Source organism: Sceloporus occidentalis, unplaced genomic scaffold (genome assembly GCF_023333645.1).
Source record: "Sceloporus occidentalis isolate IW3139 unplaced genomic scaffold, rSceOcc1.0.p SCAF_60, whole genome shotgun sequence".
NCBI lineage: Eukaryota > Metazoa > Chordata > Lepidosauria > Squamata > Phrynosomatidae > Sceloporus > Sceloporus occidentalis.
Window position 1 is genome coordinate 3,828,450 of NW_028317040.1, and position 17,100 is coordinate 3,845,549.

At 36.9% G+C, this 17,100-nt stretch overlaps 1 protein-coding gene across 1 annotated transcript in view; it reads left to right on the top strand.

Moving 5' to 3' along the window:
* The window catches only part of LOC149287498 (monocarboxylate transporter 8-like), a 59,478-nt gene that overhangs the window by 35,306 nt on the left and 7,072 nt on the right, over positions 1-17,100 (top strand). The window contains exon 2 of the mRNA XM_089492836.1: positions 16,113-16,257. Within this exon, the coding sequence (XP_089348962.1) occupies positions 16,113-16,257 (145 nt within the window). The remainder of the gene's footprint in view (positions 1-16,112; positions 16,258-17,100) is intronic.

Here is a 17,100-nt window from a genome sequence, read left to right on the forward strand (position 1 = left end):
CAGCAAGCATTTGGGACTTGCTTCGTTTTTAAAGAAGTAACGAGTAATGTTTCTCCAGCAAGCATTAATTCCTCTATACCTCTTTATGCGACAGTCTGTTAGAGGAAAATGCAGCTATAGATCAGCGGTGCTAGCAGACATATTTTCCTAACCTGGCGAGGAGGATTGCATTTTAAATTTTTTTTTAAGAAATCCTTTTTTCCCTTTTTGGTTATAAAGTCTTCATCATATCTAATCCATGTCCAATGTTTTAAAATGGATGTCATTCTTTACTCATTGGATTGTTCTTTCCTTGGCAGATCCATCAATCTTACATAGTTTTGCCAAACAAAAACTTACTCCATAATTTAGTGTGTTCTGATGAGTTAACCAATCTTTTCAAAATCCTCCTGTTTGGCCTGTAATCTTGGGTTGGATTTCTTTGAAGCTCTGTTTTTTTTTTTATTCATTCATTCATTCATTCATCATTTTGAAGCCACTGTGTGTAGAAAAATCACCAGCATATCTCAAGGAAAATGCTGCTCTTGTTGTATTCTTTCTACAAATACTTGTCTTGGAGCTCAGTTCCAAATTAAAGGGGTAATTTAATGGCATACTTAGCCTCACCAAGGAACGGTACATTTCAAAGTACTTTTAATATGTATTCTTTGCTTGAAAAATATATGTGTGTGTTTCTTTGGTTTTTTTTCTCCAGTTTTGTTGCATGCTGTAACATTTTATATGGAGGTCCACCTGATGTTCTGCGATATACGGTATTGGCTACTGACTAGAAGCAGAAGCTTTGCTGCATGTACGGGAAGCTCTGGAACAACCAAAATATTGTATTGGCAGGAGAGGTACATGGAGGGAAATGGAGGGGGTGTCTCCATCCCCCTAGAATGCACCGTGCAGATCACAGTTTGATTTATAAAAGTCCCTTAGCAGTTTTACTATGTGTTTAGAACATATGTTTTTACTTAACCATACCCCTTAAAATGAAGACGCGCACGGGATTTGGGCCACCTTCGGAAGCATAAACATGCTGGTAGCACTGGGCGACGAATCCCTGTGTTTTAGTAACCATTATTTCCCCAGAGCTGGGAATAACCTCATTGCTCCCAATGCTTGAAATAATTTAATCATTCTTTTGATATTTTTTTTATTTATGTATTTGAGGTTTTTTTAAGTTTCCTTATAACTAAATGTATATATTAAGTATATAATTGAAACATTGTGGGATATATTATTTTGTTATTCCCAGTGTTTATTATGTATTACCCATTGCAGAATTTGCAGACATCACCCCTGAACGTTTTATTATAATAGTATACATGTAATGACCCTACCCCTCTGCAACAATCTACACACACACATATACGTGTGTGTATATATAATGTGTGTGTGTGTGTGTGTGTAATATATATATATATATATATATATATATATATATATATATATATATATATATATATATATATATATATTAAACATTTCAATTCAAAAATCATATGTCCTCATATTATTCATTTGTGCAGCATACTCTGACCTCCGAGGTCTCTTTTTCATATATAATGGCAATATTCATTATGGAAAGTAATATGTGTTTAAGCAAAGTTTGGTAAAATGTAGTTATTTCATTCTTAGGGAGTGTTTTACTGAATGACCACAGTGGAAAAAGACACTTTCCAAAAATGGAGAGGAAAAAAAATCTTGTGTTGTATAAGTTAGCAATTTTTTTTTTTTTATTTATTTTTTTTTTTTACGTGGCATACATGTTTGCACTTGTGCTAATAAAGCTTTTATGCACACGCTTAAATTGTGACTATTTAGAAAAAAATGCCAGTTATTTGACATTTAAATACTTTACACGTAAAACATTAGATGATTGTGAAAAGTACAAACTGCTAAGATGTTGCACACAAAATGATTGTGCACATCATTGTGTATACTGGCAGGTACTATAAAGCTGCAAACACCAAAATGTACCTTATTACCGATGCTGAGCTTTTAAAATGAATTTGTTGCTTGCTACTGGGTTTTACCCCTTTTCTCAAGTAAGCATACACTCTATTTTCTGTACGATATACTTACTGTCCCGTTTCATGCATAATATCTGCTAAACATTAGGTTTTTAAATTAAAAAAAAAAACGTGTTTTGGTTCAGACTCCAAAATACAACAAACCATAATTCACTTATTTTGTAAGAATAATTCTCTAAGGGTAATTTGTATATTTATTTTACAATTTTAACTAAAACTGCACAACTATAAGACATAGTAGTTGCGCTACGTTGATAATTTTGGGTGATATGTTAAGGAAACGTTTTAACCCCAAGTTAGCTTTTGCACATGCGCAGCAAAGCGTCATTTTTCTGCTCTCCAGCTGCCATCACCTCGCTCGCAAAGTAATATGTGAAAGCTTGTATTTCAGGACAGCAACTGTGTTTACATTCCCAATAATAACATACTATACCACAAGGGCATTTACAACTCAATTGGTGTTGTTTTTGCCTCTATTATTATATCATTTCATTTCTGCTTAATTTATTGTGACTCACTTTGTGCACATTTTAATAATGTTTGGCTTTTGTTACTTTTTTATTCCAATGCACTTGTGAGGTTTGTTTATATTTTTTTGGATTCAGTTACTGTTTGTTTGGCTATAATTATTTTTAGATAATTATTGTATTTGTATTATTTAGCTTCAGGTTTTGTTGAGTCGAGCCACCATGCGATTTTATTTAATATACCTTTAGACGAAGAAGTAAAAAAAACAAAAATACATCTTTCTAGGTGCCCATTTTCAGAAAAACATTTTATGAGTGGCTGTTTTCATGATTTTTGAGCATTTTCCTTAAAGTAACGAGAAACATAATAAAATAATTTTAAAGTTATTTTAAGGAAAAAAATGTACTTTTAAAATGTATTGGGTATTTTCCGAAGGGGTCTTTAGAAGTTGCTTTCTTTTTGTTGTCGCTCACTGCTACTGGAGTTTGAGCTAGATTGGTATCCACCAGCAGGTCCTCTACGGGGACCCCAAAGAAACCTGGTTAACCTAGAGGGCTGGAAACCCTAGAGCCGGCCCTGCTTCTTCCACTAATCAGATGTACGTTGGCGGCTGTAGAAACGTCACATTCTCAGAAAAATCTGGTGGTTGAAAAATAACTTTCAGCAACAACCAGCCACAGCAAAGAATGTTAGTGATAGATCACCTGGACTACAAGTTACCCCTAAACAATGTTCCAGGTTTCTTTTTTACCCTTACATGACCCTTCATCCGATTTCTGTTGAACCGTCTTCAAGATTACTTAGTAGGGCACTTCACTCAAACTCAGACAGTACTTTACCTTGTTCGTATGAAGGCCAGGTTTACTACAATGAGTATAATCCACCTATCCAAGCTGCTCTTCTGGATGTCCATAAAGTTTGAAGTGGCATATTTCTCTTTACGCTGTTGCGCCATCTGCGCCAAAGCTGTCCTTCTTGGCAATCACACTTGTTTTCTCTGTAGCAAGGTCGCTGATAATCCAGTTGTCCCGCTGATTTTGAGAGTATGGTAATTTTTCTTCTGCACATGTGGGTGGATTCTTGTGGTATGTAAGACAGGATTCCAGGCAGTTTTTCAGTGCAGCTGCCATCAGGAAAAAAAACCAGTAACATTCAGTAGACAATAGAGATTTTATGTTCTCTTTAAGATTAAAGGGGCATATACTGTTGCCCTTGCTTTCTTTTTAATGTACATTGTTCTGTAGTTTGATATTACGACAAACCGGTATGTATGGATCCTTTAATATTTTCACTAGCCTAGAAATCCTACCTTTAAAGAAGCATTTAGTATGTTTCGCTAACATAAAGATAATGCTTCAAGGCAAAGGCAGTAAATATCGCTTACACCTTGCATTCCTTGATTATAAAGATGAACAAAGAATGAATAAGTATTATCACTGCATTAAATTCTACTCCTAATGTATGATAGATAAACAAGAAGAAAAATGAATGGAAATCTTAATATATGATTTAATTTGAGATTCCACGGGCTCTCTGTTTGAATTATACTGTGATAATCTAAATGGTGATCCTGGATAATCCTAGAAACTAGATCATAGGCTTTAAGGTGAATCTGTCACACTGTAAGGCGGTAGCATTACAGAACAGTGTGGGACACATTGAAGTGGCATTTTTCTTAAATGCTTCATTCTACGTTGTTGTCATACTTGAAATATTAGTACAGTCGTTCCATCTCATTTTCCTCTCCGATCTCCCAAACCAGCAAGACAACTGAGAATTTATAAGAGGCCTCATTGTTATTGATTCTAAATGGTAGAAACACAGAGGTTCTGCCTCCTCCGTTGAGCCTTTGCCAAAATAAGCCCCTTTTTCGATCTGAGTCACTGAAAGTACAGTTTATTTTAGTTGTTGAAAAACACTGTTGCCACCCAATGTCATATTTTTTATTGATATGCCTGGACAATGTATAACAGTTGTATCATATATGACTTTTGTAGCAGCTGTTGTTATGCAGCTACTTTCTGTCCTACATTTAACTTTTAGTGTTCATGCGGCAAGAGTAGCCTTTTGTGTGTTGTTTATTTCCGAGTGTGCGTACTGCCGATTGTTTTTCCTGCATGGCTTCTTTGATGTTGCTAGGCAACACGTAGACTCTTTTTGATGCAGTGAATGGCTTGTAATATAAGTTTTTGAACCCACTTGGCCCCAAATTGACCGCATTACAAAGCTTTTCTTCAAGTGGTGCTGATGTAGAAGTAGTTACAGCTTTAGAAGCCCACATGGCCGCCTTTCTAATTAACTTATGAACCCTATGTGCAAAGAAGAGGGAGATTTGATCATGTATTACTTAAGCAGGAGGTTCTGTGAATGAGCGATAAAAACACACATACATTAAAATAAAGTGAACCAGAGTCTGGCCAAACATTTACAGGGTTAATCAGACTCCATTACTTCTGGCAGTTCATTACAATAAGGACTACACAAACAACACCAAACTATTAGACAAGATGCTAGAGAGATCTACAAAATCCCTGACTTTGTGCGAGTGTACCTGGAAGAATTAATGCTTTTTTGAAGGCAGAGGGTGATCACACCACATATTGATTTGATTTAGGTTTTTCTTCTGTTCACTCACTTTGAATTTTGTTAAATGATAAAAATAAGCTATTGGCATGTCCATTTTTGAAAGCATTCTTACTTTACACCATTTTTTCACACCTACTTAAAGCCTTTCCACAGTACTGTATGTGAATATATTATATATATCGTGCATGTTTATAGATTTATGATTAATGCCTACCTGAAGGGTGTTCTTTTGTTGGTTGTTTTTTTGTAAATTTTCATAATTAAATCATTATCCTGACTAGTGTATTGGATCCACTGTTATTCTTGTATGTAACAACATTCTGTTTAATTACAACAGTGGTGACCAAGTACAAGTTATAACACCAACGTGTTATAATGTAAGAACATATATTTCCATCACCTGGAGAAATAAGGATCTCAGCCATATCATACTCAGAATCTCAGTCAAAAGGGTCATCAGATTTCTGAATATTTGAAGAAGTCTGCTTCAGGCTGTGTGATCAAAAGACCATCTCAGAGAGTTTGGTCTAAAGACGTTCGCTGGTCTTACAATGGAAGATTTTTCGCAAACACTCTGTTGTAGTTTAGTCTAGTAAGTGGCCTCATATTGCTTCAAATAGATTCAGTAATGGTACATACAGCTAATCTACACACTGTGACATGTGAGTGATTCCTATCGCACAACAAACACAATAGCATCAGTTACTAGACCTGCAAATACAGACTCTGTGTAATATATATATATATATATATATATATATATATAAACCATCCTACTACCTCCTGCTTCAAATGTAGATGTAACTCCTGGTGTGTACACAAATAAAGTGGAATAGAGCTTTGGTCGTGGTTTCCTAATTTCTTTGATTTGTAGGGAATATTTGTTACCAAAATGGCTCGTTAGAATGAGCTTACATTGTAACTTAGCTTTGTGTTGTAACAGTTGTCAGAGTTTGATTAGGTGTGAGCTCCCAGTACTCCTATAATAGCCCTGAACTGTAGTTTTGATTGGTTCTGTGTAAAGCTTGCATCGTATAAACTTGAAGACCAAGGTCCAAATGAGGATGATATGGACTGTAATGCTTCCAGTTTGTTAGATCTCAGCTGCTGAACCGTGGCTCTCTTTCATGCAGTGACTAGGCAGACCCTGGCTGGGAGACATGGCTTTTGTTGTCTAGTTACAGATGGAGACGACCAGAACTGTTTGGATATGAGGAGATCCCAATGACATGCTCTGCTGGTGATGGTTTGACTTTGGAACTGCTAGCTCTACCTGTTAAGGTACCCCAGAAAGACGATTTACAGAAGCAGATGTAGGTATTGGCTTTTTTACTGTGTAAATCTCTGGATTTTTTTCATTCAAGATGGTATATGCCATGCTCCTTTCTCCTCATTGTTGGCAAATTCTTTTTTGTGTTTCCAGGTTAATTATATGGAAGAGTGAAAGCAGCTCTAACAAAGAGATCTTTCAGTCCTACTGTTTGCCCTTTGTGTCTGCTGAATACAATATTAGTACACATTCTCTTTTCATTTAATTGTAATCTGTTAACGAGTACAAGTTCTCAGTCTGCTGGCCCTTTTCAGGTCTTTTTATTTGGAAATCCTTTTTTAGAAGCTCTAACTGGAGAAATCTTTCTCAATCACTTTGCTGTGGTTTTTTTTCTTCCCCTTCTCTGGCTAATTAACTTGTGCTGTAACAAGGTGGTCTCTGCTAAAACCCTTAATAGCAAACATCCCAAAAACCGCAGGATATTGGAGAGCTTGACCAAAGTGTATGAGTGCATCTCTGTAATTAGCAGCCAAGGAGAAGAGCATTCTTCTATGGGTAATGTGTGGGAATAATTGTTTTGTTCTAAGAGCAGTAACAATGGAAAGGGTCTGATTGCTCTAAGGGGCACTTCCCTTGCCAGGACAAATCGTTTAAATTTCTCACGGCATGGGGATCCCTACAAGGGTCCGAATACAGGTTTGCGTGCAAAGTAGCTTTCCATGCTGCCTCCTATAAAACACTGTCCTTTTGTAAGTCGGAGGATGTACAGTGATTAACTTCACTCCTGCACGGATGTCAATGTTCAAGAATGAAGCTCATAGCGCTGTTGTAGGAAACCACCAGAATTTAACGAGGGGGAAAATTGGGCAACAGTGAGGTCTTCCTGTAAAAAAAATAAAAATTAAAAATATTTGTGTGGGTTCTTTTAAAAAAAAAAGATACTAATTACAAAAACATGTCCAGTCACTGTATTTATATCTAGTTTTTAAACCCTTCTGGAGCATACATTTGTCTGCTTTCCATATCAAAAAAGGATGTTATGGAACCTGAATTTAATGGAGCCCTATTGAGTACTTGTCTTTGAGCTGTAGGACTTGTTAAGTGGCTATCCAAGTAAAGCAACTTTTTTCCTGTCAAGTATTGCAAGTAACATCCCTATATTTGTGAATACCAATGTTGGCGTACACATCACCGTTTGGGAAGCTCTTAACATGGAGATTGTTGGATCATTCGATCTATTGACTGTTAAAGAGGTTTTCTGCGCTCTTCTTCATATATATATATATATGCCTTTTCAGCAGGCTATTACTTTCACATTTTGACATTGTGCTGCTCCCAAGAGAGAAACTGGCTAAAGCGGGAATCGGCGCAAAGTACCCCAAAATACAGCATGATAACATGTAACAATAACATATATATGTGTATTTGGTACATTTGCCTGACCGGTTTGTCATGCAGAGGATGACCAATGAAAAATCAGTGGCCAGAAAAATTTGACACCACACTTGGCCCAATGGCAATGTTTTAACTTGTCAGTAGATGGCTTATGGAACAACAACGTCTTAAGATTCCGTAAGAACTGTGAATGCAGCTTGGTTTCCTTGTTTACCGAAAAATATTAAATCCTCAGTGACCTACAGTAGACCACAACAGCCACGGCTTAACTTATCACCAGGAAGTATAGCTGGCTGCAGGAGGCTTATCCTACATTTTTCAACAGATCCCAGATTCTTAAGGTCTGTACAATTAAGCAAACCATCGCAAAACATGTTATGCAACCATGAAATTCTCTCTGTATGCTGGCTGCTGGAATTTCTGAAAAGCTGCCAGAAACAGTTATTGTTTTCATTGTTTGTGGTTTACATGAGATTTGGAAGCGTGCAGAACTTCAACATTAAAAAGGAAACGTACAAAAGAAAAACATTTTTTGTCCAGTTGCTTGATGGCCAAACATTGTTAATAGTCGCCACTTCACCTTCGAAATGGTTATATCAAAATCACGTTCCCATACCTCAATTTGTCTCGGGTTTCCAGATAAATCAGTTCATGGAATTAAAAGCAATCAGACGTTCAATAGCTTTTGTTATTATTAATAGAACATATTTCCCTCTAAATACCAATAGTACCGTTAAATGAAGGTCTTCAAACACTCTGTGAAGGCCCATAAACGATTGCCTACATATACCGCAAGATCTTAACTGACTACCAGTTCCTGGTGTCTCGAGACTCTCTGTTCTCAATCATGCCTCCTGGCAGGGAGAGGAGAGAAAAACCAGAATTGGAGATGAAATAATCCATGATGACATACCTGATATAAGCTGTGTATTTGACACCGGGCTGTGTTCCTAGAAATGTTACATCACGCAGCCTTATCAGAGTACAGACATATATTGACAGACTGTGTGTGCTCAGAATCAGGTTTTATTTAACTAACCTGGTCTATAATCAAGCCTGTGCGGTGAGTGCCTGATCAAGGCAATAGTCCATAGAAAACTTGCATAAACATTATTGTACAGCCCACTGTCCTTACAATGTTCCTGACATCAATTTTAATAAAAATATATTTACAGACCCAAAGACACAGGGGCTTGAAGTTGACATTGGTGTTCGTTTACCTCACAGCTCTTCTCGGGTAGCAGAAAAAAGGGTTTCAAATTTTTGGATGGCCCACTGTTGGCCAGGAACCATATTCATATTGTTACCGAACAGCCTTGGCTTTAGAATCTTTATTCCATTAATGGAAAATATGTACCAAAGACATTGTGCCCAAGTTAAACCACATTCTGTCTTAATTTCAGCCCTTTAACTGTTTTCTTTTTGCGATCAGAATACTTGTGGATTCTTTAGAGAAACAGAAATGTAGACTTTGTAAAGGTCAAATAGAGGTTCCACCCGGATGCTTTTTTTCTCTATTTGTTTACTAAGAGGACAACTCTTCTAAAGTGTATTTTAGTTTTAAATGTACACTCTACTCGTAAGATCTTATGTTTTTGCCTTTGAATTTTGACGTACTATTTCTTGTATGGTAACCATTATGATGATGTTTTCCCTTACCTTTTGTGTAGTGCATTTGTCCCGCTTTTAGATCTGTGTTGCATATAGCACTTAGTTTAGGTGGAAGAGCTTCTTCAAGTTATGTGCAGTTTATAGTCTATGGAGACTTAGATTGTGGGTCTGGATTGTTGTTAGTTGAAAGGTAGGTCAAAAGATGTAGGAGACATCAGGAGGGCAACTAAGTAGTAGTGCTACCATTGGTTTCAGTAAATACACAACTGGAGGAACCCTCTGATTTGTTCAAGCACTTTAAGTTCAGCATCTTTTGAATGAATATTCCAATGCATGAGCTGTACAACTTCATACTTTTCATTATACAAGAATGGGAGTCCGACAATCGTGCAGGGAAGGAGCCTATTCGACTAGTACTACGCAGGCCGTAGCATTTAGACAAATGGATTGGAGCCTTAAGGGTATATGAATAAACTTTGCAGTGAAAATGCAAATCAGACTGTTTTGTGAAGCCTTTGCATCTGCTTAAAACCAGATGTTGTGCATATGGAGAGATCTTTGTATCCAAATATAGTTGTGTGAAAAAAAAAAACATTTGCCCCTGTCTGATTGTCTGCTTTGTTGTATACATTAGGCATTGAATAGGCTTAGATTTCCAATCAAAACCTAATATTAAATTAAAGGGAAAAGTTAATAATTTTAATTCTTATGTCTTTTATTTAGTAAAGAGAGTTATGCCATTCCCATTGCACCTTTGTGTAAAGACTTCCCATTGATTTTAATGGGAGCTTTTACCTGCCATCAACTGGCTACTTAAGCTGTCAATGACAGGACATACTTCCATTGATTTCATTGGAAGTATTTGCTGCTACTGATTGGGTGCTTAAACTGTCAATCAGTGGCAAGAAATTTCGAATCATGGATTTCCCAGTGGGCCGGGGCCCCACTGATTTCTATGCGGCCTGCTGTGGAGCCCACATGCTCTGTGAGGAAACTCCTCTTGTCCCACCCAAGTTCCTGATATCCCTTTAAAAAAAAATTGGATGACTATAACTTAAAACTGACTTTCTGGCCTAAAAAAAAAATATTAGTGCATATTATCCCTGCCTCACATGTTTCTCAAACTATCTGCCTTTGCATATTGCTCAAGGGTAACAGATACGCATGAACTATCCGTATAGCCGTACACGTGCTTCACCTTTAATGAGTCTTCATCAAGGGATAACATTCTTTATATGCAAAACCTATGATTAAGCACTCTTGCACAAAATGCCTTGTGAGCATTCTCCGTGTTCCCACCTACGATATAGGACACCTTGTGTCTACGATTTCTAATGCACATCTAGGTTACTCTGCCCCACCTTGGATTCCTCTTGGGATATGGATTGTAGTGAGAAGTGAGGATCCAGCTATAGCTCACTGTCCTGAGTGTAAAGGTTTTCGATTATCCTTTCTCTTTATCTTCAATTCTTAATTATCAAAATTTATACCACTGCTCAAAATGCTATTTTCGGTTTATTTCTTTTAAATCAAGGTCCAGCCATGTTTATACCTTTAGGTACGTTTTTTCTGTGGTCAGGCATTTAACTGCTGCACTGGCTTCCACAATTAGGGTGGAATTATAACATGTGCCTTGGATAAGGAATTCCTTTATCATCCAAGGACCAACCATTGTGAGTTTCTTGTAAGAAGGGTCGCTAGTTTATTAGAAGGAATTTCTTTAATGCAGTCTTACTATGCTTTATCCAGGAACGACACATGTTTTTACAACAAAATATTGTTGCAAGTTAATTGACTAATACTCCACGAGTGTACAAGGGGGCAGAGTGGCATATAGAGCGTATAAGGCATATCTGGGGGGCAGAGTGGCAAGCCTGTGGGCAGATGTGCATAACTGGGGGGGCAGGTTGGCAAATAAGAGAAAATAAAAACAAATCATAGTTTTAATTAAATATGAAAAAATAGTGTACATGTGAATTAATATTTACTGGTAAAACTTGTTTAGGTATTAAAACCTAGTTTGATAAATATTGTGTTTGGGCTTAATAGCCTTAATTATAATGTCAGTAAAATAAGAAGGTGATTGTGATAAAGAGATAAGTGTTGTGTGCACAGAGTACAATGACACATTTTCACATATTTTTTTATTCTGTTGTTTGTTTTCAACACCCAGTTTGTTCATAAAATAATTTTAAATAAACAAAAAATTTGCATATTGTTCTTTTTATACGATTAATCGAAAAAATAATCGGCAAACTAATTGATTTTAAAAATAATAGTTGCAGCCCTAGTATAGTATTCTTAACTTATAATATCCTGCGTGTTTCAACATTAACCATAACTCTTTGGGTAATGCCCAGAAAAATTCACTTGGCATTAAGTGCCCGGGGCATAGGGATTGAAACAAGAGCCTTTTGAAGGTGTGAGTGTCAGGGTTGGGTCTCTACCAAGCTGCATGCAGCCTTTTATAATGATTGCACAATAAATCACACCCTTCCCAGGCACACAAGGAAGCTAAAACGTGTAATTAATATTAATGTATTGCTTCTTCTGTGTGCCCATAATGATTTATTTTTTTTTACCATGTTACCATTTATATTTTCAACATTAATAGCTAATACCTGTTGAGCCAAGGGCTTAAGTCAAGGGCGCTGGCTCCTGTATATTACACATAATTGTGCAACATGAGCTCCATGTGCCAGTGATTTATGGTGCAAGTGGGTCAAGTACAATGGCTGGTTTCATTGCATTGGATTACAAAATCCTTTAAGGCAGCAGGATTTAAACCACGGGATGCTATATTTTTTTTCAAGCTCATAAAAACATTTGAACATAATAAAATGTATTAGTATCCTGGTACAGTGTATCACTATGATTAGGTGGAATTCATTAAACATATTGTAAACACTGTAAAAATGTGTGGTGATGGACATGAGTTGTTTTTTGAGTTTGGCTTGGCAAGGGTTTGGGGTGCAACACCGTCCCCCACCCCCCATGATCATTAGGATTGTTCAGACCTTGTCCTACAGGAGAATTGCGACTTTTATAGCTTTTTTAATATTCTTATGTTTATTTTATTGAGCAGTTGAAGTTACCATGTTACAACAAGTAATGCACAGCGTAATGTTATACAATTAACCAATGTGCAACAATGGGTACTCCAAGAAACGTATCAGAGAAAGAGAAGAAGGAAGAGTGCGAAAGGGAAGGGAAGGATGAGGAGTATTGATAATATTGAATATCAAGCCTTTGTGGCAAGACATCTTGCTGTATATCAGCTGAACATATGATTAGACCAGTAAATCCATCTTGTGTTATGTTGAGCCCCACGATGAGCACCATGCCCTCCATGTTTTTAATGAATTCTACTGTATGGACCACTTTGAGATGGGGGTGCTTCCCTTTTTTCCAGTTTAATGGGATAAGGGACTTTGTGGCATTTAACAGGTGGATTGTTAGCGATTTTTTTTTTTTTTTATAGTGAGATATTGAATGTGACTTTATGAGTTTTTAGTCAGCACGATTTTTGGGTGATATCTATCTTAAAATAAGGAAGTATTCTGCTTGAGGAAGCTGAGATTGTATGGCCAAAGGTGGCAGTCTCCGGTCTTGAATAATCATTCAGAGTCCTGAAGTGGACCTGTAGAAATATGGAATTCGCATGGCTTCAGGCATATTTACTTTATTACTTGGGATGTAGAATGTGAACCTGCACCCTGAACAAACACAGAATGAATATGTGCTTTATGGGTCTGTCAAAATATTTCTCTGTGTTTTGGCTTTGTCTTATATTGGTTTCACTGGTGAATTTAAAGTTTTTTGTTCTCCGCTATTGGCTTATACATTTTGAATGATATTATGTATTATAGAGTTAGTTATTTGACCATTCACCTGCCAGCACCGAGGGGAAGTATGTTAGCATTGTGTGCTCCATTTAAATGCTTGTATCGGTATATACTTCAAGCTCCAGAAAACAAATCAACAGCTAAGACTAGGGCTGCAACTAAAGATTATTTTAATAATCGATTAGTTGGCCGATTAATTTTTTGATTAATCGGATAAAAAATGCAATTTTTTTTCATTAAAAATAATGTAATAAAAAACTCACTATTTACACTTTCATCTCTTTATTGCAATGATCTCTCTCTATTCACCTTCTTATTTTACCGACATACTAATAAAAGCTACAAGAACCCAAACACAGTGTTTCTCAAACTAGGTTTTAATACAAAGTTATTAGTAAATATTAATTCAAACTGAGAAAAAAGCCTTGTTTATATTTTCTTTTATTTACCAAACTGCCCCCAGTTATGCACATCTGACCCCCAGAGATTCCACTGTGCCCCCTCATATGCCACTGTGCCCCCGATATGCCTTATACTCTTTATATGCCAGTGATATGCAACTGAGCTCCCTGATATACCTTTTACCCCCAGATATGTCTTATGCCCCCCTGATATGCCTAATATCGATATGCCTTATACCCCCTATATGCCTTATAACTTCCAATATGCCACTCGCCCCCATTTATGCCTTATACCTCCCTATATGCCACTGTGCACCCTGATATGCCACTCTGCCCCCCATAAATACAATAAGAGGCTAGATGAGAAGCGGATATGGGGAAAAGGACGTTGATAATTCACAAGTCTAATATAACACATACATAGTGGCTGTGTGTATTATATAATATATTATAAAAGTTTATCTTTTTTGTTACCAATTTCTTTGTATAAACATACATTTGGTGCAATTTCCAACCTCTACTGCAGGTCACTCAATGTTAGTTCTGAATTGGTATATAATAATCTTCATGCAACGGGATGCTCATATCTTCTAATAATGCGCCAGGCTACCTCCGCACAAACATGCTTTCTGAAATAACTGAACAACTTTTAGGTAAACTGCACTTATTTCTCTGTGTTGCTTGTATTCCCGTTTTCTATATCCCCTAGTGTAGTATCTGTAGGGAGACTGTGTGCGAAAGAAGGCCAATTAACTCTCTGCACTAAGCACAGTGTATACAAACCATATGTAGGTTATCAACACTTTACTTCATTGAAGAATGCCTTCAGTCTGGGCAATTTCATGGTTGGTAAGAAAAAAAAATAAACATTTGCGGCTATTGAAATCAACAGGGCGTGTAATCGCTTGGGAGTCTGTGTATCAAAGCAAGGGTGCATTTGCTTTGATTCTTGGAAAATTTGTTTTCAATTTTCTGCTTGTAAAATTCAGGAACAAGTTAACAAAGTTTCCGACAGGTCCAGCAGATCACTGCGATAATGACAAGGGAGTCTTAACGTTGTAGCCTTCATAGAAGTAGTAAAAGTAATTTAAACATTTCATACGTTGATTATAGAGTAAGTGGAATTTTGTCAGAACTCTGGCTATTAGTATTTCTGAATACAACAGAAAATCTCACGTTTACTCTTTTAATGATTAAAAAAAAGTGCACTATGCCTTGAATGTCTAAGCCCTTTCTCTTCGCTGACATCACAACGGTTGTTGCAGGATCCTTTGCCAAACCAAACAACATGGTACAAATGTGCTTGGTGTGCATGCCACCACTAAATACCTGAATACTATGTATGAACCCATGCCATCAGAGGGCATGAGCAGTAACTAAATTACATTACAGATTACAAACACTGCTGAGAGGTGAAGGACAGCAAATGACACTTTGCTTCTCTGAATGAGAAGGAATAGGATCTGATTGTCCTGCTAAATATCTTTATCTTCTATATTGTTAAATCTAAAAGTCAACTAAATCAAATTAGAGTCTCTGAACAAGAAAGCAACAAGATCATGTCCAAGCATTTCTGTGTTTTTGGTTCTTTTAACATTTTCGTTTGTATAATGGCAAACTTTATTTTGGATTAATTAATTTTTTGGCCTTTCGAACCAAAATGTGAGTTTTTACCTCCTCTTGGAGCAACAGTGTGATGGATTCTTTATCAGGTGTACCCCCGTTCCCCTCAAATCAATTACATTAACCTCTACTAATAATTTTCTGGCTCTTTAACACGTAAATAATTTTTTTGCTATTTTCTATATTTTAAGATTTAGGCCGGTTTTTAGGAAAGGATGGAGATTTACAGAAACAGACAGGTCTTGCAGTTAGAAAACAAAAATGGGGTCTAACAAAGGCAAATTGCAGTTAACACAATCACTCACTAATAAGTTTGGGGACTGCTTTGATTCCTCTAGTTTTGTCAGTATTTCCTAATCAATATGGGCATACGGTCTGAGATGAAGCATTTCCATGGTGAATTGTAAAAGCTTACACAAATCAGTTTGGAAATGATAGGAATCTGTGCTGTCAGCAACTTATTTTTAGCTAGCTGTATTCTTCAGGTGAGTTAAGCAAAATTTAGGGCGACATGCAGCATTCACTTAAGTTTCACTAGAGTTTGCAGGTTAATATTACCTCTCCAACTACTCTATAAAGGGTCTAACATCAGCGAGGTTCTCCTTCCAAACAGGGCTGAGTTGGCCCTGTATAATGCATAGTCAACGTGTAAAGATCTGTTTAACGTGGGCTCCCAGATTTATCTGTGAACTAAGCAGGACCAGCTCAGTCCTTCTTAAAGTAAAATCTTACTCTGGTCTTTATAATGCATAGTAAAGTTGAGTATTTGAAGTATTTGACTCTTCTGCCAACTCTTCTGCCACAGTATACTTGCTACATCTGATAGGTCACCATTTCAAGGTCACCTGATATGTCTCAATATGTTGGATAACCAAATTCTGCCTTTTCTTTGCAGCTTGGGTCGGTTCGCTGGCCATGGGGATGATCTTCTTCTGCTCTCCGGTTGTGAGCATCTTCACAGATAGGCTGGGCTGCAGAATAACCTCATCTGGAGGAGCTGCGGTGGCTTGCATTGGATTGCTGTCCAGTTCATTCACAAAGTACGAATATCACATACATTTTCTCTCCTGTCCAGAGAACCATGCTACTGTTTCCCCGCTGGGTTTGGTTTACTTGTCTGGGGCAGTTTCTGTGGTTTGCTAGTTTCTGTGTACAGCTGAGGTCAGTTTGTGTGTGTAGGAAATGCCAAATTAAACCTGTTAGTTATCTTTCTATTACCAGTTACAGCCACGGAGAACAATTTATGAAGTCTGTAATACGATATGTAAGCAGTACACTTATTACATCATATGTGCCAAGAATTCCTCATCAGTATTTCCATTTGTTTTACACAGGGTAAATATTTTGACTGAAGAACATGTCTAGCATGTGTATTTAGTGTTAGTGATGTTACTGAAATATTTTTCATTAAGCTTTGTCAGACCAGCTACTAAAACAACCTCTTTTCTGAATGAAAGAAAGAGAGTGCAAAAAGATACATTTTTGGTTTTTTAAGCCTATTGCCATGATCACATTTTTTACCAGTCCAACAAAAAAGCTCACCTAGTGAATCCTTCAGAGTGATGCCGCCACAACAGGCACAATCAAACAGCTAAATGGACAAAACCATACTTACTACCACTGCGCATACAGCGATTTATTTGCTGCTTTAATAAGGAAGACATTAATTCCGTCTCCTCCCTTCTAACTCATTTCTTCTGTTTTCTTTGCTAAACATTTTGCAAAAGGTTTAAAACCTACCATCTCCCCTGACACGTATTTCTATACAAACTCCAAGCCTAATATCAAGCTTCCAGCTGTAGCTTTAAGCAACTATTTCTGTGGTTGCATTCCAACTTCTATCACCGTTGACTGACCAAGAACGATATGAATTGTAGTTTGCA